Consider the following 17,180-nt stretch of genomic DNA (forward strand, 5'->3'; position numbering starts at 1 on the left):
AGGAGACATTGATGTGAGAGAGGCACATTGATTGGTTGCCTCCCACATGGGCCCCAACTGGGGCTGGGGATCGAACCTGCAACCCAGGTATGTGCCCTTGACCAGGAACTGAACCTGAGGCCTTTGGTGCATGGGCAAACACTCTAACCACTGAGCATGCTGACCAGGGCAATTTAGTTGTGATTTTGATGTGGGCATGAGTGGAGATGAACACAGTGTTTACCTACTCCACCATCTTGGCCAGAAGTTCATTTACAGTATTTATTGTAGAAAATGCACATAAAAGTGAACCCACCAATTGAAACCTGTGTTGTTCAAGGATCAACTGTAGTTCACTTTTATTTAAGTTTTGAAAGATTTGTTCCTGTTTTCTCAGGAAGTAGAATACACTTTGAATCCATACTTATATTTAAAAGATCAAAGATGATGGGAGCAGTTCACCAGCTAAGTAAAAGGGTAGAGAGTCATCTCAGCATTAAGTTGTGTAAATGTAAATGACCTGGTGATCAACATATACTTTAGCAGGGGTCCTCAAACTTTTTAAACAGGGGGCCAGTTCACTGTCCCTCAGACCGTTGGAGGGCCGGACTATAGTTTAAAAAAACAACTATGAACAAATTCCTATGCACACTGCACATATCTTATTTTGAAGTAAAAAAACAAAACGGGAACAAATACAATATTTGTATATGCATGTGGCACGTGGGCCGTAGTTTGAGGACCCCTGTACTTTAGCATAGTCAATGCTAAACATTTAATCTATGCTAACAAAACATGATCCCCATACAGAAGTGTGGGTAGACTGTGTGTTCATTGAGAGGAGTTTACAAAGGCAGGAACATGGTGAAATATGTATATGAGTGTCTTAGCTTTATTGTTTACTAGCAGAATGAAGTGACATTATTTAGTACTCCAGACCAATCATGGAGCTGTTTTTCTCTTCACCCCTACATTCATAGGCTCTGTATTACTGGGGCTTTAGAAAAGAAATTAAACTGACTTTTAGGTTATATATTTATCTCTGTTGAGTTTTATTTTTTGGTTGCATGTGGTTTGTTGTTTTCTCTGTTGTCCCAAAACTCCAACTGTAAACAGAAGTTAGTTACCAGCAATAATTTTGACCTGTCTTTTTCACTCTTTAAGTATTCATTCAGCAAAGTGTATGCTAGCGAAATACCTTTAGTATTAAGTGCAAAAAAACCCTTTTTTAAAATCAGCAATCAGCTTTCTAACAACTCAGAGTAGTTAAACTGGACATGAGTTTTGTTAATTGCCTTTAAACTTATTTAGTCTTATTCCTAAAACATATTAGTTATTATATAATTAAATTCACATGTAGCTGCATCTGACTTTATGGTAGCTTATACCAACAAACTGCTGTAAATTTTTTATTCTTTGTCTTTTGAAATTTGACTTAGGTCATATGCTGTGAACTAACAAACTCAAAGGTTTGAGGTTTGGTGATGAGATAAAACTGAAATATAGGGGAAAGACAAACAAAAATAGTTGTATTTAAAATAAGACTGTCAAACACTGACATCTGACCAGGTGTATTATTAGACCATGATGTACCATAGCTTAGAGGAAAGTCATCTGGAAAAAGTCAGATTTGAGCTAATCTTAGTCCTTTACTTCCTAGGCAAACTGGAACCGGGCTGAAGGAGAAAATGAATTCCAAATCCCTGGCAGAGCAAGATGCCCCTCTGACCAACTAAAGGAAGCCAGTGTGTCTGATGTGGGACAATTGGATCCTTCATTGGACCAAAGTAGTAAGGATATACGTCATAAAGGAAAACGGGGTAAGAAGGTAAGTAAATTAAGTAAAAGAGCAGTGAGGTCTGTGTATGTGTTCTAATCAAAGGTACCTTTAACCAGTTTCAATTATTTATAAGATCTTAGCCCCATTTACTAAAAAAAATGGCACAATTTGTAGAGTTACAAAGTGATTACTAGTAAACATAATTAGCAGCTTTAATATTTCCCTTTCCAAGTGTTTGTTACTTAAAGTGCTTTAAAAGATATTCTATGTTTTGAGGGATAGATTTTTTTTTTTGCAACAATTTGAAAGATTTTGATATTTACCTTAATGATGCACATACTTTTTTGTTTTGTGTTGTTCTCCACCTTCCTATATACACTAAGATCTTGGGGCTAGGTATGCTTTTTCTTAGACTGCCATTTTTATTCAGTTCCTTATTTCTTGATGGTCAACAAGACAGAGGATGGGTTATTTAACATATTTTGTAGTTATTTAGTGGTTTCTTCTTTCATTTCTTAGATTCTGAGTATATGATCCTATATAATAAAAGCCTAATATACTAAGTGTCTGGTCGTCCGTTCAACCAATCAAAGTGTAATATGCTAATGATATGCTAAGGCCATTCAACCGCTCACTATGACGTACACTGACCACCAGGGGGCAGACAGTCGACTAATCAACCAGTCGCTATCACGTGCACTGACCACCAGGGGGAAGATGCTCCAACTGGTAGGTTAGCTTGCTGCTGGGGTCCAGCCTATCAGGACTGAGTGAGACAGGCCGGATATGGCCTAGAGCCCTCCCACAGTCCCTCCCCGGCTGGCTAACCTCCTGCGTCCCTCCCCAGCCCCGATCATGCACTGGTGGGGTCCCTTGGCCTGGCCTGCGCCCTCTCACAATCCAGGACCCCTCAGGGGATATCGGAGAGCTGGTTTCAGCCCGATCCCGCAGGCCAGGCTGAGGGACCCCACTGGTGCATGAATTCGTGCACCGGGCCTCTAGTATGCTATAAGTGGTACATCAGGATTAGAGTTAGTAAATATTAAGTGCTAGAATGTTGAGCGTAGTGGGAAAAGTTTAAATTTCTCATTTCAAGTAATTGACCATTTAGTGGGGAGGACAGGTCAACAAAGAGATCATTTCTGTCTAGTGTGATTATTAGATGAAGGTACATAGATTGTATAGAAAGCTAGGTTGTACCTTCTCTCTAATGTACAACCTGGCCTCAGAAATAAGTGTGGGCATATTGCTGATGTGGGAAGCAGTAGGGAGTTTTTACTTATGAGTGGCTTTTCGCCTGTGTAGAAGTTTTTATTTTAAGTGAAGTTCTCTTTGTATTTCTGTTGAGAAGTTTGATTTTCAAGTTATAAGGTCTGAGTTAGCTTGCTTCTAAGTTCTTAGAATGAATAAATTTAGTTTTGAGATTTTGAGTGTTGGCTCTAGCTCTCATAATAACTGTTGAATTATCAACGTACAGGTATTTCTGTGTTCCCATTTCTATTCAAATGGAATGGCAGGTTATTTTGTGTTTATATATTTTTACTTGCTTTTACTTGATTTCTGTCAAACCCAGTTTATTTGGATACATCCTTCCTCACTGATTGAGTCATTTAACAGAAATCTTCTAACCATGTACATACTAATATCTAGGGGTTTATAGCAGAATGAAGGAACTCTTAGTCAAGAAAAGAAAAATGTCATTTTAAATATGATTTGTTAAATGCTGTACTGGAAGTACGTTGGTTTTTAAATCTTACTTACCACCAGGACTAAATATAAGACCAGAAAGTTTTCAACTTCATGGCAGTTATGGTATTGCACTTTATACTATAAAATGTAGTGGTAACTAGTTTGGCTGGAGATATTTCATTAATTATATCTAATATTTGTTGTTTTAATATTTTAGTACATAAAACTTATAACTTTTCCCCCTTAGTACTTTACTGTTTCACATTTGAAACATGTTTACTATTCAGGGTAAAGGTACTTCAAGTGAAGAAGTCAATCTGAGTCACATGGTACCCTATGAGCCAGTTGCAGAAGAAAAAGCAAAGGAATTACCTGAATGGAGTGAGAAAGTGGCTCAAAACATTTTGTCAGGTATTACAGTAATGGTAACTTTTTCCCCTTTAATGTGAAACCTTTGGGACCCATAAAAGAGTATTTAGGAAGATAATGTTTTATATTTTGGTTCTAAATGATCAGTTTATAAACACTTAAAACAGAAATTGAAGGAACATATTGACATATAGGTGTAAGTTCTTTTTCATCTATTCTCTTTTATTCTTGGGAAAATTGATAGTGAAAAGCTTCAGGAATCTCCAAACTCTCAAATAGTTCTGAACATAAAATTAGTTATTTTCCATTTCCCTTTGAAATTTCCTTTTAATCCTTTTATTCCCTCCCCCCCCCCCCAAACCCCCCCCCCCCCTTCTTTCCTCTCCACAACCAAAAAATGGTAAGATATTCATCTGTCTTTGGAAGCAAAGCGGCACTCCCTTACCACACAGATGTGCAAGCATGAGAAGATATAAGGATTACAGCCAAGCTGTTTGGGGAGTAGTCCCTACTATTTAATTGTGGTTACAATGGGCTTCAGACCAATTATTTTAAAACCAGAATGGTCATTGCTGACATATATCTTTCTTTAATTAGTTAACATTTGAGCTTTTCAACTGTAATAGCTCTCAGATTTAGACCACCTACTTATTTTTTAAAAACATTGCCAGTCACTATTCAGTAAGACAAATTCATGACTCAATAATGGGATCTTCACCAATCATTTAAAAGACTATTGATAGAGGTTTTCATCTTGTAGTAAAAATTCATTAAACTAATAAAGATGTAGGAAATCGCCAACATGAAAAACCACCGAGCTAAAATAAGTGAAAAATAACCATTAGTTGGGAGTTAACAAATTATTTTGCCCAGTTTCAAAATGCTGCTTGAATCAAGAAGAAAAAATGAAGCCAATTTTTAAAAAAATAATTGTAACAGTTAAAATTGACGCTTGAAAGAGATTTTTCAAAGAAGTTGTAAAGAAAAACCTTTACTCTTACTACCTTGCTCCTTACCTTTACAGGCTGCTAAGCTGTTTTTAGGTCAGTATTCATGTGTGCCTGTATCCACACTTATGTAGATAATTAAATTCAAAGGTTATTTTCTTAAGTTTTTTGAGTTTATACTGCTATAAGATTGTCCATTTACTATCACTGTGTAACAAATCATCCCACACCTAATCTCATGAAACGACAAACATTTTTTTTATGCTTAGGAATTCTGTGGGCCAGGTATTCCAAAAGGTCACAGCAAGGATGGCTTATATCTGCTTCATGATGTTAGGGCCTCAGCTAGGAAGACTCAGGCTGACTAGTAACTCAATAACTGGAGGGCTGACATAATTTGAAGCTCCTTCACTCACACATCTGGCATCCAGTTTGGGAGAACTCAAAATCTAGGACTGCCAAATATAGTGCCTACACATGGCTTTTCCATGCAGCTTGACTTCAGCATGAAGGCCTTAAGCTGGTCTGGCTTCTCTGTGGTAGCTCAGAGTTTCAAGCATGAATGGTCCAGCAAGCAGGCAGAAGCTGCATTACCCTTTCTGACATTTTCTTGGGAATTTCCAACGTCACTCATTACAAGCAAATAACAAACCTATCTAGATTCAAGGGGATGTGACATAGATTCCACTTCTTAATGGGAAGAATGTCAAGATTATGTTGAAAGAAAATGTGGAATAAGAGATACTGTTTTTGGACATCTTTAGAAAATACTACATACCACAAAGTCTTAGGCCTCCCAGGTACCACACAGATTCTACAGGCTTGTTCTACTCAAGGAAGTGAAGCATCTTTAGAACCATCTAATCCTGGGGAGAGATCTCTTTAGAGCTTTCAGAAGAACTCTCAGTGTCTTCAGGCTTGTAACTCTTTTCTTTTTCATGCTATACCCTTAGGGCTAGAGATCTAGGAATACCCCTAACAGTTGGTGACATTAAAACCATTTAAATGCCAATCAGAGTATATGTCTCCTTATGTGCTTTTTAATAAGTGGATGAAATACCATTAGCTCACCAAATACTTAAGGCACAAGTGACAAAGAGGTGCAGAAAATACTAAAGATTTAAACTAGGGAAAATTATCTGGTTTGTCAAGAGACTATTTCTACCTGACTCATGCAGATTCTGTACAAAGATGAGTAACCAAGTATCCAAATTGAGCTCATTCATCATAGCCCAAGATTGATTCCTGTTCACTTGTCAAAGGATAAGTAAAATTTATAGTCTTGTTTTAAAAATGTAAAAGGTGAAAAAAGTTAAATAACTGCTTAAAATTTACCTGTGTAGTATATTGGCTTGAGAAGTCTAGACTTACATTTTAAAAAGGCAGCTGTCAAACATTTTAGATGGAGTAGAGTCTAGTAAGCTAATTTGGGAGGAGGTAGAGGATTGGTGATAATAGACTGATTTGAGTTACATCGTTTTAAGTCATCTGCCAACCTCTCACTTATTCAGCAAACATGTATGGCTTGCTATATTTTAGCATTAACTGGGTGCATAGGATGCAAACATGGATAGAATAAATCTATATCTGGCATTATACATGCCATTTAAAAGCTCTTAATGGCTACTAATGAAATGCTATATTCCTTATCTTCTATTGCAATGTCTACAGTTTGAATGTATTTATCACCTCTGTTATGCTTTTCCATGGCTTGTTTATAATTTGCACCTAGTATTTCTCATTAGTCCCATGACTTTTCATTTATTTCATTTCCATTTATTTTTCTCATTCATTAATGGAATTATTCCCTCATTTTTTATAGAGTTGCGTCGTAGTTGTTTAGTCTATTTGAGCTCTCCTTTGTTTCATTGTCACTTATTTTATGGTATTGTTGTATTGGAAATCAGCGAGCTAAACAAAGGACGCCTTAATCAGTAAGCCAAATTTGGAGTCTTTATTGCGCCAGTGGTCTGAGGAGTTGCCTCTCAAAGTCTTGAGCCAAAAAAACATGGAGGAAATTTTCCCTTTATACTTCCCCATTGTCTTTGTCTCCCAAATATGGGATGGGACTTCCGAACCTTTCATAGGCTTTGAAAAAAACCCTAGTGCTGGGATGGGGCAGTGAGACTATATCTCAAGGCCTGGCCTGGTGCCAGTATTGCTAACTCCGTCTGGGGGTTGTATTGTTCATGGTTTATGGCCTTTCTAAAATTGGAGTAGTGCTTAAGTAAACAGGTCTTGCAAAATAGGACAATTAAGAGGGAGCAGTGACTATAGGCCGATGAGAATATACATTAGGTTATTGGCACAGACTCAGAAGGACAGGATGGAGTCAGTCCTTTCAAGGCCCATTTTTCAGTATCTCACTCTTCCTCTCTCAAGTTCACCTGGTTTTTACTTCTTAAAACTTCTCAACCTATAACTTAACTCTAGAAACACATTTTTTTTTTTTTTACTAGACATCTTCAATCCCTTTATTGTTATGGAAACTCATGGATGGAACCTGTTTGCCTGAGTTTGAGATCTGATCCTCTCCCAAGGGTAGGACACTGGTGGCAGGGTTAGAACTGAAAGTAGACATGTTTACTGAAACAGGAAGAGAAATATATCAGTTTTTCTAATCAGTTATATTTGGCACATTTTGTTGCTAGCATTTTAAAATAGTTATGGTTTTCACATGATCACTGGATACTTGCTCACTCATAGGCTGAAGTAGTAAGAACCATGCCACAGACCTAGGCAGGACATAAGTATTTTATATGTCTAATTTTAAAAACTAGATTCATGGTATTGCTAAGAAGGATATAGTTAAAATTATAAGCTCTCTCCAGGGCAGGGTAACACTTTCCGCCCCCTCTTAGGAGGAACCTTTCTCCTTGTGCATTTTTTCTTGCTTCTCCCATTTCCTTCCCACTTCTTCACCCACGTGCCCCTTGGGGGCCTATTCACTAGAGAAGTCTCTGCCACCCTGCTTTCCCTCTGACAGTCTCTTCTTTTATTCATGCTGCAAGAAGCCCAAGCAAAGCAAAGGACTAGAGCCTACTCTCATGAGAAATGGTTACACCAACTAGGCCTCTCAGTTTTCTTCTCTCTAGGTTTTTTCTTATGCATTCCTTCAGTGATCTCATGTCTTTGTCATTTACGTTTATGTTGCAAGCTAAAAAGTGCTGAGACTCAAAGGTTTGGGTTTAAGATTGAGGGAGCAACAGGGCCCCCTGTCTTATGCCGTTAGACCAAAGCAAGCAAGCAAGAGTTCTGCTTGGTGTTTGAGATACAGATTCTTTGGTTTCCAGTTAGCATTCTTTGTGTCTATTACCCTAAAGGACTCCATGGGGAGAACATGGTGCTTGGACTAAGGCAAAAAGAACAAGGATACCTGAGTCTTCTAGCCAAATACTATCTTAATGGCACCACTACCCCAAATTAGTCCCTAACAATAGTATATTGTGGTACAGTATAAGCTGTAGTGGCAGCAAACAGTGGTACAGGATTCTTATTGAGTGATATAAGTATTCAAGATGAATTTACTTAGAAAATGTGTATATTCCAGACAGAAAACTGTAAGTGCAAAAAGTTGGCTTGAAAGTTTATGGCATGTTTGGAATCTGATATTTGAACTCCTTGGATTTTTTCCTGCTGATCAGTTAGTTATTAAAGGGTTTAAAGGTATAATCACCCTATAATATTATGCATTTTAAAATTATCTTTTAAAAGGTGCTTCCTGGGTAAGTTGGGGTTTAGTTAAAGGTGCTGAATTTACTGGCAAAGCAATCCAGAAAGGTGCTTCTAAACTCCGAGAACGGATTCAACCAGAAGAAAAACCAGCGGAAGTTAGTCCAGCTGTGACCAGGGGACTTCATATAGCAAAGCAGGCTACAGGAGGAGCAGCGAAAGTCAGTCAGTTCCTGGGTAAGATGATTTTAGATGGCTTTACTTCTTTTCAGTTAAATGACAAATAATCTCTTAATTCAAGTTAATCTGAATGCTCAATTTAGTTTATCTTTACGAGTAAAGAATTAGAACAAAGTAGTTTCATCTTTCAATTCATAGTTGAATCTATAGACCATCAACATCAACCTATCAGAGCCTTAACAATATTTCTGAAATTGACATACTGATTCAGAATCTGCATTTTTATGAGCTCCCTAGGTGATTTTTACTTGCGTATAAAAATTTTGAGAAACACTGGTTAAAGGGTTGTTTTGATCATGTTAGAGAAGAGAGCATCTGTATCTTTGAAAAGGAATGGTCCTGAATATGTGTTTACTATCCTTGAATATGACACATTTTTTAAAGAATATGTTTTATTGATTTTATTTTCTATTTTTAATAGATATATTTATTTTTTTTGATTCAGGGAGGAAGGGAGAGGGAGAGATAGAAACATCAAGCATTGATCAGCTGCTTTCTGCACAACCCCCACTGGGGATTGAGCCCGAAACCCAGGTATGTGCCCTGACCAGGAATCAAACCATGACCTCCTGGTTCATAGGTTGTTGCTCAACCACTGAGTCACACTGGCTAGGCAAATATGACACATTCTTTTAAGGACTGTTCACTGCATGGTAGTTGAGGGTCAAGAGAAAGGGATATATTGTTTGAATAAAGCTGATTTAGTGATTCTGGTGTCAGCCTTCCCAAGCAATATGCTTCTACCTACCCTTCTTTGACAACTCTAAAGTTTGGTATTTTAAGATAGTTAGATAGCTGCTTAGAGATTATCTTTAAATTTTGTAAGATTATCTTTTTGTTATCTAGTTTTCTTTTGAATCAAATTTTGGTTTGTTTACTTTTATGTAGATTTAAATACTTGACTACTATTTCAGTGAGGTATCTGTGGACATGGAGAAAAAATACAAATACCCTTAGCTGGAAAACCTGAAAGGTGGATCTACCATCTTGCATTGCAGCAATCAGATAGAAAAGGTAGATCCTTCTCTCTCTCTCTCTCTCTTTTTTAAAAAATATATTTTTATTGATTTTAGAGAGGAAGGGAGAGAGAGATAGAAACATCAATGATGAGAGAGAATCATTGATCGGCTGCCTCCTGCACGCCCCCCACTGGGGATTGAGCCCGCAACCTAGGCATGTGCCCTTGACTAAAATCAAACCTGGGACCCTTCAGTCCTCAGGCCGATGCTCTATCCACTGAGCCAAACCAGCTAGGGCACATCCTTCTCTTTTAAGCTAATTGCCAAAAAGAACATATATTTGAAGCAGGATTCAAAACATCAGTAGGCTCTGAAGACACATCCTTAAACCAAACAATAGACTTTGTTTAAAAAATAGCCAGCCTTGGTTCTTATCCTTAAACAGAAATGGTAACATGCAGTAAAACAACTTTAGATGCTTATGTAAGAATTTTATTAAAGTAGAGTGGTAAAATCAAGGGAAGAATACATTATTTCAAAAGTGGGTTTTTTTTATGATTATATAGTTGATGGAGTTTGCACTGTAGCAAATTGTGTTGGGAAGGAACTAGCTCCACATGTCAAGAAGCATGGAAGCAAACTTGTTCCAGAATCTCTTAAAAAAGACAGAAATGGGAAGTCTCCCCTGGATGGTGCTATGGTCGTGGCAGCAAGTAGTGTTCAAGGTAACATAAAGGCCAGAAATTTAAACTAGGAAAGTCTATTTGCTATGGGCTACTTTTACTTACTTTTAAATATATTTGCAGGATTTTCAACTGTCTGGCAGGGATTGGAATGTGCTGCTAAATGCATTGTTAACAATGTTTCAGCAGAAACAGTACAAACTGTCAGATACAAGTAAGTTGAATTTTATATTTTTAATTTGTATTTATTTTTTTTTTTTAATATTTCTTACTGATTTCAGAGAGGAAAGAAGAGGGAGAGAGAAATATATAAACATCAGTGATGAGAGAGCATCATTGATTGGCTGCTATCTGCATGTCCCACACCCGAGGATTGAGCCCATAACCCAGACATATGACCTGAGCAGGAATCAAATTGGGATCTCCTGTTTCTAGGTCGATGCTCAACCACTGAGCACACCGGCCAGGCCAAATTTTATCATTTTAATGATTAAATCTCTTACAGCATTTGTAAAATCCAGCACAGTTAAAATGATTATGTAGTTATCTTTATTAAGTATCTGAGACCTTTTTTTTACTTGTTATTTTTCTTAAGGAGAAGAATATTTTTAGCAAATAATAGAATTACTGTGATTTTTGCCTTACATTACTAATTGTTATAAATAGCTTTTCATCATTAATGCAAAAGAATAGATTATTTTATAAAGCCTGGAGTTTTTGTATACCTTATAACTGCATGTTCTTGATGGGTGATGTTTGTCTGTAGTTTTGATAGGAAAATTGAATTATAATTAAGCTATTGTGCCTTGTAAATATTAGCTTTTATGTATATCTTATTTGAATCTACCACTATACATTTGTATTGGAATAGACAGATTGTATGTCTTCTATTACATATATTAACTAGGGGCCCAGTGTACGAATTCGTGCACCTTGAAAGGAACTGTGGGTTGTGAGTCTGTTGTGGGCACAGGGGTGGGTTTTGGCCCATCCTCCGTGCCCCCGCCCAGCCCCTCCCGCTGTGGCCCCTGGTCCCCTGTCTGCTGGCAGCCCTGCTTTCGCCACTGCCACTCCCACACGTTAATGGTACTGGCCCCGCTTGCACCCACTGATGGCATGGAGCGATTGGGGCCGGCACCAGCAGTGGGTGCAAGCGGGGCCGGCGCTGACAGTGGGTGTGAGAGGCGGCTGCCGGCCCCGATCACCCCTCAGGAGCAGGAGGAGGTGGAGAAGCCCTGAGGGGCGATCGGGACCAACAGCCACCTCTCGCACCCACTGATGGTGCTGAGCGATCAGGGCCGGTGCCGGGCGCTGTCATTGGGTACAAGTGGCGGCTCCGGTGCCAGCAGCGGGTGCGAGCGGGGCTGACGCTGGCAGCAGGTGCAAGCACCGGGCAGGACCGCGGTGCATGGGAGCAAAGAATTTTCAGTAACCACCAGAGGCTTGCCCCGATAACAGCGACCGGCGCCATGCCTTGGTCTGGTGCCCCCGCTCACCTGCTCCATCATCCCACCGCGGCCAATGCCCACCATGTTCCCCGCTCTGCTGCTTGCTGTCAGTGCGCGCCATGTTCCATGTGCGCCCCCTGGTGGTCAGTGCACATCATAGCGATTGGTTGTTTGGTTGTTTGGTTGTGCCGCCATTTGGTCTATTTGCATATTAGCCTTTTATTATATAGGATGAATGGACAGAGAAGTTAATGATTTGCCCAGGCTCATCTGATTAGTGTTGTTATTAAAGATGAGACTTAAAACAGGATCTTCTGATTTTGCCTCTTTATTCTGTTTTTATAAGTACTAGAAGAATCAGCTTCTAAAAATTAAATCTAGTATAAAGGACCTCAGTTGCTTTCTTAGTTTTGAATTAGTTTAGATCTTAATATTTAATGTTTTTTAAAGAAAAAAGTAATAATGGTGTTCTCAACTCTTAGTTACTTGTGTTAATTATCTACTCACTGACAACATTCGAATTCATACTTTTGTAACAGACATTGTGCTTAGTGCTTTTCATGTGTACTGTATTATTTAATTTTTCATGCTATTATCTCCATTTTACAGATGAGGAAACCAAAGCATAGAGATGTTAAATACCTTGTTAAAAATTATACCCCCAGTAAGTAGTAGAGCTGGGATATAAGCCAGGTGACTCTTGTCATGCAGTGTCAGAGAATGGTATTAGGGTACCATTATCCTTGGTGGGACATCTGTGCAAGTTTAGTACAGTGGGGCCTTGACTTATGAATTTAATTCATTCCGTGACAGAGCTCGTAACTCAAATTACTCGTATGTCAAATCTTAAAGTGAATGAGCGAGACACGTGATGCTGGGCTGATGTTGTGGCGTTCACTGTGACGTTCGCTGCGCCAACTAGCGGTGGGGTATCTGAAGCTGGCTCGTAACCCGAATTTTAGCTCGCAACTCAAAGCAAAAAATCAGCCGAGAGACGGCTTGTATCTCGAAAAACTCGTTAGTCGGGACACTCGTAAGTCAAGGCCCCACTGTATTTAGAATTATTTTTCACCACTGCCTAGCATGTATTTATTTTTGTTTATTTATATATATTTTTGCTTGTTTGTTAATCCTCACCTGAGGACATTTTTCCATTGATTTTTAGAGAGAGTGGAAGGGAGGGGGAGAGGAAGAGAAACATCAATGTGAGAGACACATTGATGGGTTGCCTCCCGCACGTGGCTGGGGGATCGAGCCTGCAACCAAGGTACATGCCCTTGAATGGAATTGAACCCACGATCCTTCAGTCTGCAGACTGATGCTCTATCCACTGACCCAAACTGGCTAGGATGCCTAGCATGTATTTAGATTCCTTCCCACCACAGTACATTACCACTGGCTTAGGAAATACTAACTTAATTTCCTAATTTGATTTGATTTGTTCATTCTGAGACATGCATACCTTTGAAATAAAGCAGGTTGGCACATCATCTTGGACTGTCAGTTTTATCAAAAGATTGGAAAAGAAAATACAGAGCAGATCTGAGAATCTTTAGATGAAAATGTAAAACCCAAGTCTCCCTGCTCACTTCTTGCTACTCTTTAGCATTGACTTTTGACTAATACTCTGTGTTGTGCCTCTGAGGTTACTTTGATGGATCAGCTATAATTAGAAAATAGTTTCTTCTTTCGTTGCAAGAGCATGAGAAGGTCAGAAGTTCTTTTAGACCCAAAGTGAATTATTTTTAGACTAGAGGACCAGTGCACGAATTCGTGCACAGGTGGCATCCGGCCGGCCCACCCTGATCGGGCCGGACCAGCTGGGGGGAGGGGCCATGGGCAGTTGGCTGGCTGACCCCACCCCGAATTGGGGAGGGGTCACGGGCAGTTGGTGGGCTGTCCCCACCCCCTGGTCAAACTCCCAGTTGAACTTCAGATCGAACTCAAGGTGGAGGGGACAATTTAAATATTAGCCTTTTATTATATAGGATTAACAGTGTCATTTGTTAGCACAGATATTTAGGCAGTCATATTAGAAAGTAGGAAGTACTTATTGGCTTTGTCCATTTCCTAGTTTAATAGAAAAAAATTGCTTACCTAAGTACCATTAAGTAGAGCCTTCTTAAAGCTTTGGGATTCTCATAACTAAGGAAGTAACCTGAGTTATATTTTTTTAAAACCTAAGTTTGCATGCCATTCCCATTGATTTCAAGATAAAGTTTAAATTCTTCAGCTTCACCTACAAGGTTCTTCATAAATTGGCCACAACCCACCTGCCATTAGTCTGTTTGATGAATAGCCTAGTACAGTGATGGCGAACCTTTTGAACTCGGCATGTCAGCATTTTGAAAAAACTTAACTCTGGTGCCGTGTCACATATAGAAATTTTTTGATATTTGCAACCATAGTAAAACAAAGACATATATTTTTGATATTTATTTTATATATTTAAATGCCATTTAACAAAGAAAATTCAACCAAAAAAATGAGTTTGCGTGTCACCTCTGACACGCGTGTCATAGGTTCGCCATCACTGGCCTAGTAAGAAGCTATTTCTTTTTTAATTATTTGAGGTTTTTAATATTTCTGAGAATAATTTTGAAGTTTGTATGACTGAAATTTTGTTATAATTAGTGAAATTTACAATTACTGCCAATGTGCTCTCTGTAGACATTACTGAATGCACTAGAAAAAGTTCAGAAAAATCTCATTCAAGTTATAAATTGAATCCCATTGACTTATTTAGAGCATGTTTTATATTCATTTTTTATTGTTCTTCAATTGGTATGGTAATGATACTCCCTATATAAAATCTATTTTAAAAGCTCTAATTAAAATTAACTTTTTAAAAAGTAACATTTCCAAAATAAGCTTTATCTTTTTGTCAGAGATAGGCTTTCTAGGAGTTTTTAGCATTGTAGTTTGAATCTAAATGAAGAAAAGTATTGAATAGTTATTTATCAAGGAAGAGAAGAATAGATACCTGCCAGCAATACTGGTTCTAAGGCTTATTGGGAAACAGAGGTGAAAGGTGAGGATGTATTTTAAAAAAAAAATAAACATAACTGCTGAGCTGCTTTACAAGGCCTTTAAAAATAATTAAATATTTAGTACTATGGAAATTTTAAAGTACAAATCCCATTTATGAGATAAAGAAGAAGAAATTTATGAAGTGTATAAAGGTCAAAACTTAACTAAGGTCATATGGTTAGTTGTTATTAGAATCTAGTTTTCTGACTCTTAGTTTGGCACTTTTTTCCAAATTAACAGGAATTTAGAGGTGTTAAACTAATTGGGTAGAATAGGGAACATTCAAAATATTCAAAAGTGAAAGTTTAAGTTACCATGTCACTTCATTGTAGCTCACAGTCATGGAGAGATCTGCCCTAAGAGAAAGCTGCTTAACCAAGAGTTGTTGTGGTCACTTTTCTATTGCTAAAACTGCCACTGCCCCTTTGTTCTCATTCAGCCTTAGTCATTGCCATGTGATGTTAGTATTGTGACTGGGGCTTGGTTGACAATGAGAGTGCTCATGTGTTCTGCAACATCAGCAAATCCTTTGGAATACTACGGGGTTGCAAAGCAACAGGGACTGGCAGAAAGCATTTCAAGAAGCTTTTCTGTAGTCCGGTATCTAGGGAGAAAGCCCTAATCAAGGCTGTTATAGATGTAAAGTTTGACAGATCGTAGGTTCTGCTAAAGTTAACATTAGGCAAAGGACAAAATAAAATCATTCAGGAGCATAGATTACTTCATTTTTCTAGACCTGAGGTTGAAACAAGCATGAACAAGCCAGTAGGATCACAAAGCACCTGTTCTAGGCCAGGCTAATAGTAATAGAGGATTTGTTAGTTAAAAGGACAGATCTGGCATTAGTATAAAATGTCCAGATACAGGTTACAAAGCACTTCAGTGTGTTGTGGAGAAAATTACATAATTTTGCCTTTTTATTGTTATTTCTTGTTTAATCAATCCTTTAGTTGGGGAAACGCATGAATAAGAAAGGCTTTAAGAGTCTGGTATTTAAAAAAAGGTAAACGGTAAAACAAAACAGGGTGAGTTTTCGTATCCTTGTATAGGATATCATATTTTCTCATAGAAATGGTATTAAACAACAGGTACTCATTATTGCAGTAATAACTACATTTGTATAGTAGTGCTTTATAATTTCCCAAGCACTTTGCTATACATTTAATGCTCAAGAAACTCTATGAGATGGGTAGGGCAGGAAGTGCTCATTGCATTCATTCAACAAATATTGAATGTCAGATGCTGTTCTAAGTGCTTAGGATACATTAATGAAAAAAGCAAAGAGTCTCTTTTTTAGTAGGGTTTATACTCTAGTAAGACAATAAGCAAAACAAAAATGATGGGCATAAATAAGTTCTATAATATGTAGCAGATGCTAAGTTATAAAAGAACAAAGAGCAGTTTAAGGGGGTGATTGGCTGGCAGTGGGATGGGGCATGTGGGATAAGGTGATTTTTAAATAGGTTTAAAATTGATACTGAGAAGATAATAGCTGACTTGAAGGTGTGGCCATTAGCCATGTTGAATACCTGGGATGAGTGTAGGCTCGGCAAATACCAGCCAGTACATAAGTCCTAAGGTGGCACATGTGCACTTGGTAGATTAAAAGAACAGCAGAAAGGCCAGTGAGTCGCAGTGGAGTGGAGTGAGGGAGAGACAGTATTGTAGAATCTCTGCTTAAAGACAAACTCAGATTCTGATAGTTTAAAAGACTTAACCAGTCTTGCCAGGCTGGTGTGGCTCAGTGGTTGAGCATCGACCCACAAACCAGGAGGTCATGGTTCAATTACCGTTTAGGGCACATGCCTGGGTTGCCGCCTCAATCCCTAGTAGGGGGTGTGCAGGAGGCAGCCAATCAATGATTCTGATCATTGATGTTTCTATCCCTCTCTCTGAAATCAATTAAAAATAAATAAATGTCTTAACCAATCTAGTTAAGGTAGAACTCAAAACATTTATCATGACTCCAGAGTCTTCTATGTCCTGCAGTTACTTCAATGGAAATTCTCTTATATTTCCAGAGGGGACAGATTAAAAAAAAAAAAAGAAATTATGACTAATGAACAGTCTTTATTATAATTCATACTAGAGGCCCGTTGCATGAAGATTTGCGCAATAGGCCTTCCTTCCCCTGGCTGCCAGCACTGGTTTTCCTCCGGCACCTAGGACGCAGGCCTTTGGTCCGGCCACAGCGATGAGGCTTGGCTTCTCTGCTCCGGCTGCAGCGAGGCTTGGCTTCTTTGCTCCGGTTGCAACGGAGAAGACTGGGAGAAGCCAAGTCTTCAGTCGTCTTCAGTCTTCGCTCCGTGCCTGCATATGCAAATTAACCGCCATCTTTGTTGGGTTAATTTGCATACTCATCCTGATTGGCTGGTGGGCGTAGC

The 17,180-nt window shown here is 38.5% G+C and overlaps 1 protein-coding gene across 2 annotated transcripts in view; it reads left to right on the forward strand.

The window, feature by feature from the left end:
- The window catches only part of SPG20 (spastic paraplegia 20 (Troyer syndrome)), a 32,087-nt gene that overhangs the window by 11,442 nt on the left and 3,465 nt on the right, over positions 1 to 17,180 (forward strand). For both annotated transcript variants that reach the window (XR_001361376.1, XM_014536843.1), the window contains exons 3-7: positions 1,640 to 1,807; positions 3,736 to 3,859; positions 8,479 to 8,673; positions 10,202 to 10,360; positions 10,442 to 10,532. Coding sequence is in view for 1 of the 2 variants with exons in the window: in XM_014536843.1 (XP_014392329.1) it covers positions 1,640 to 1,807; positions 3,736 to 3,859; positions 8,479 to 8,673; positions 10,202 to 10,360; positions 10,442 to 10,532 (737 nt within the window). In the remaining variant the exon portion in view is untranslated. The remainder of the gene's footprint in view (positions 1 to 1,639; positions 1,808 to 3,735; positions 3,860 to 8,478; positions 8,674 to 10,201; positions 10,361 to 10,441; positions 10,533 to 17,180) is intronic.

The sequence above is a fragment of the Myotis brandtii genome, unplaced genomic scaffold (assembly GCF_000412655.1).
Source record: "Myotis brandtii unplaced genomic scaffold, ASM41265v1 scaffold166, whole genome shotgun sequence".
Lineage (NCBI taxonomy): Eukaryota > Metazoa > Chordata > Mammalia > Chiroptera > Vespertilionidae > Myotis > Myotis brandtii.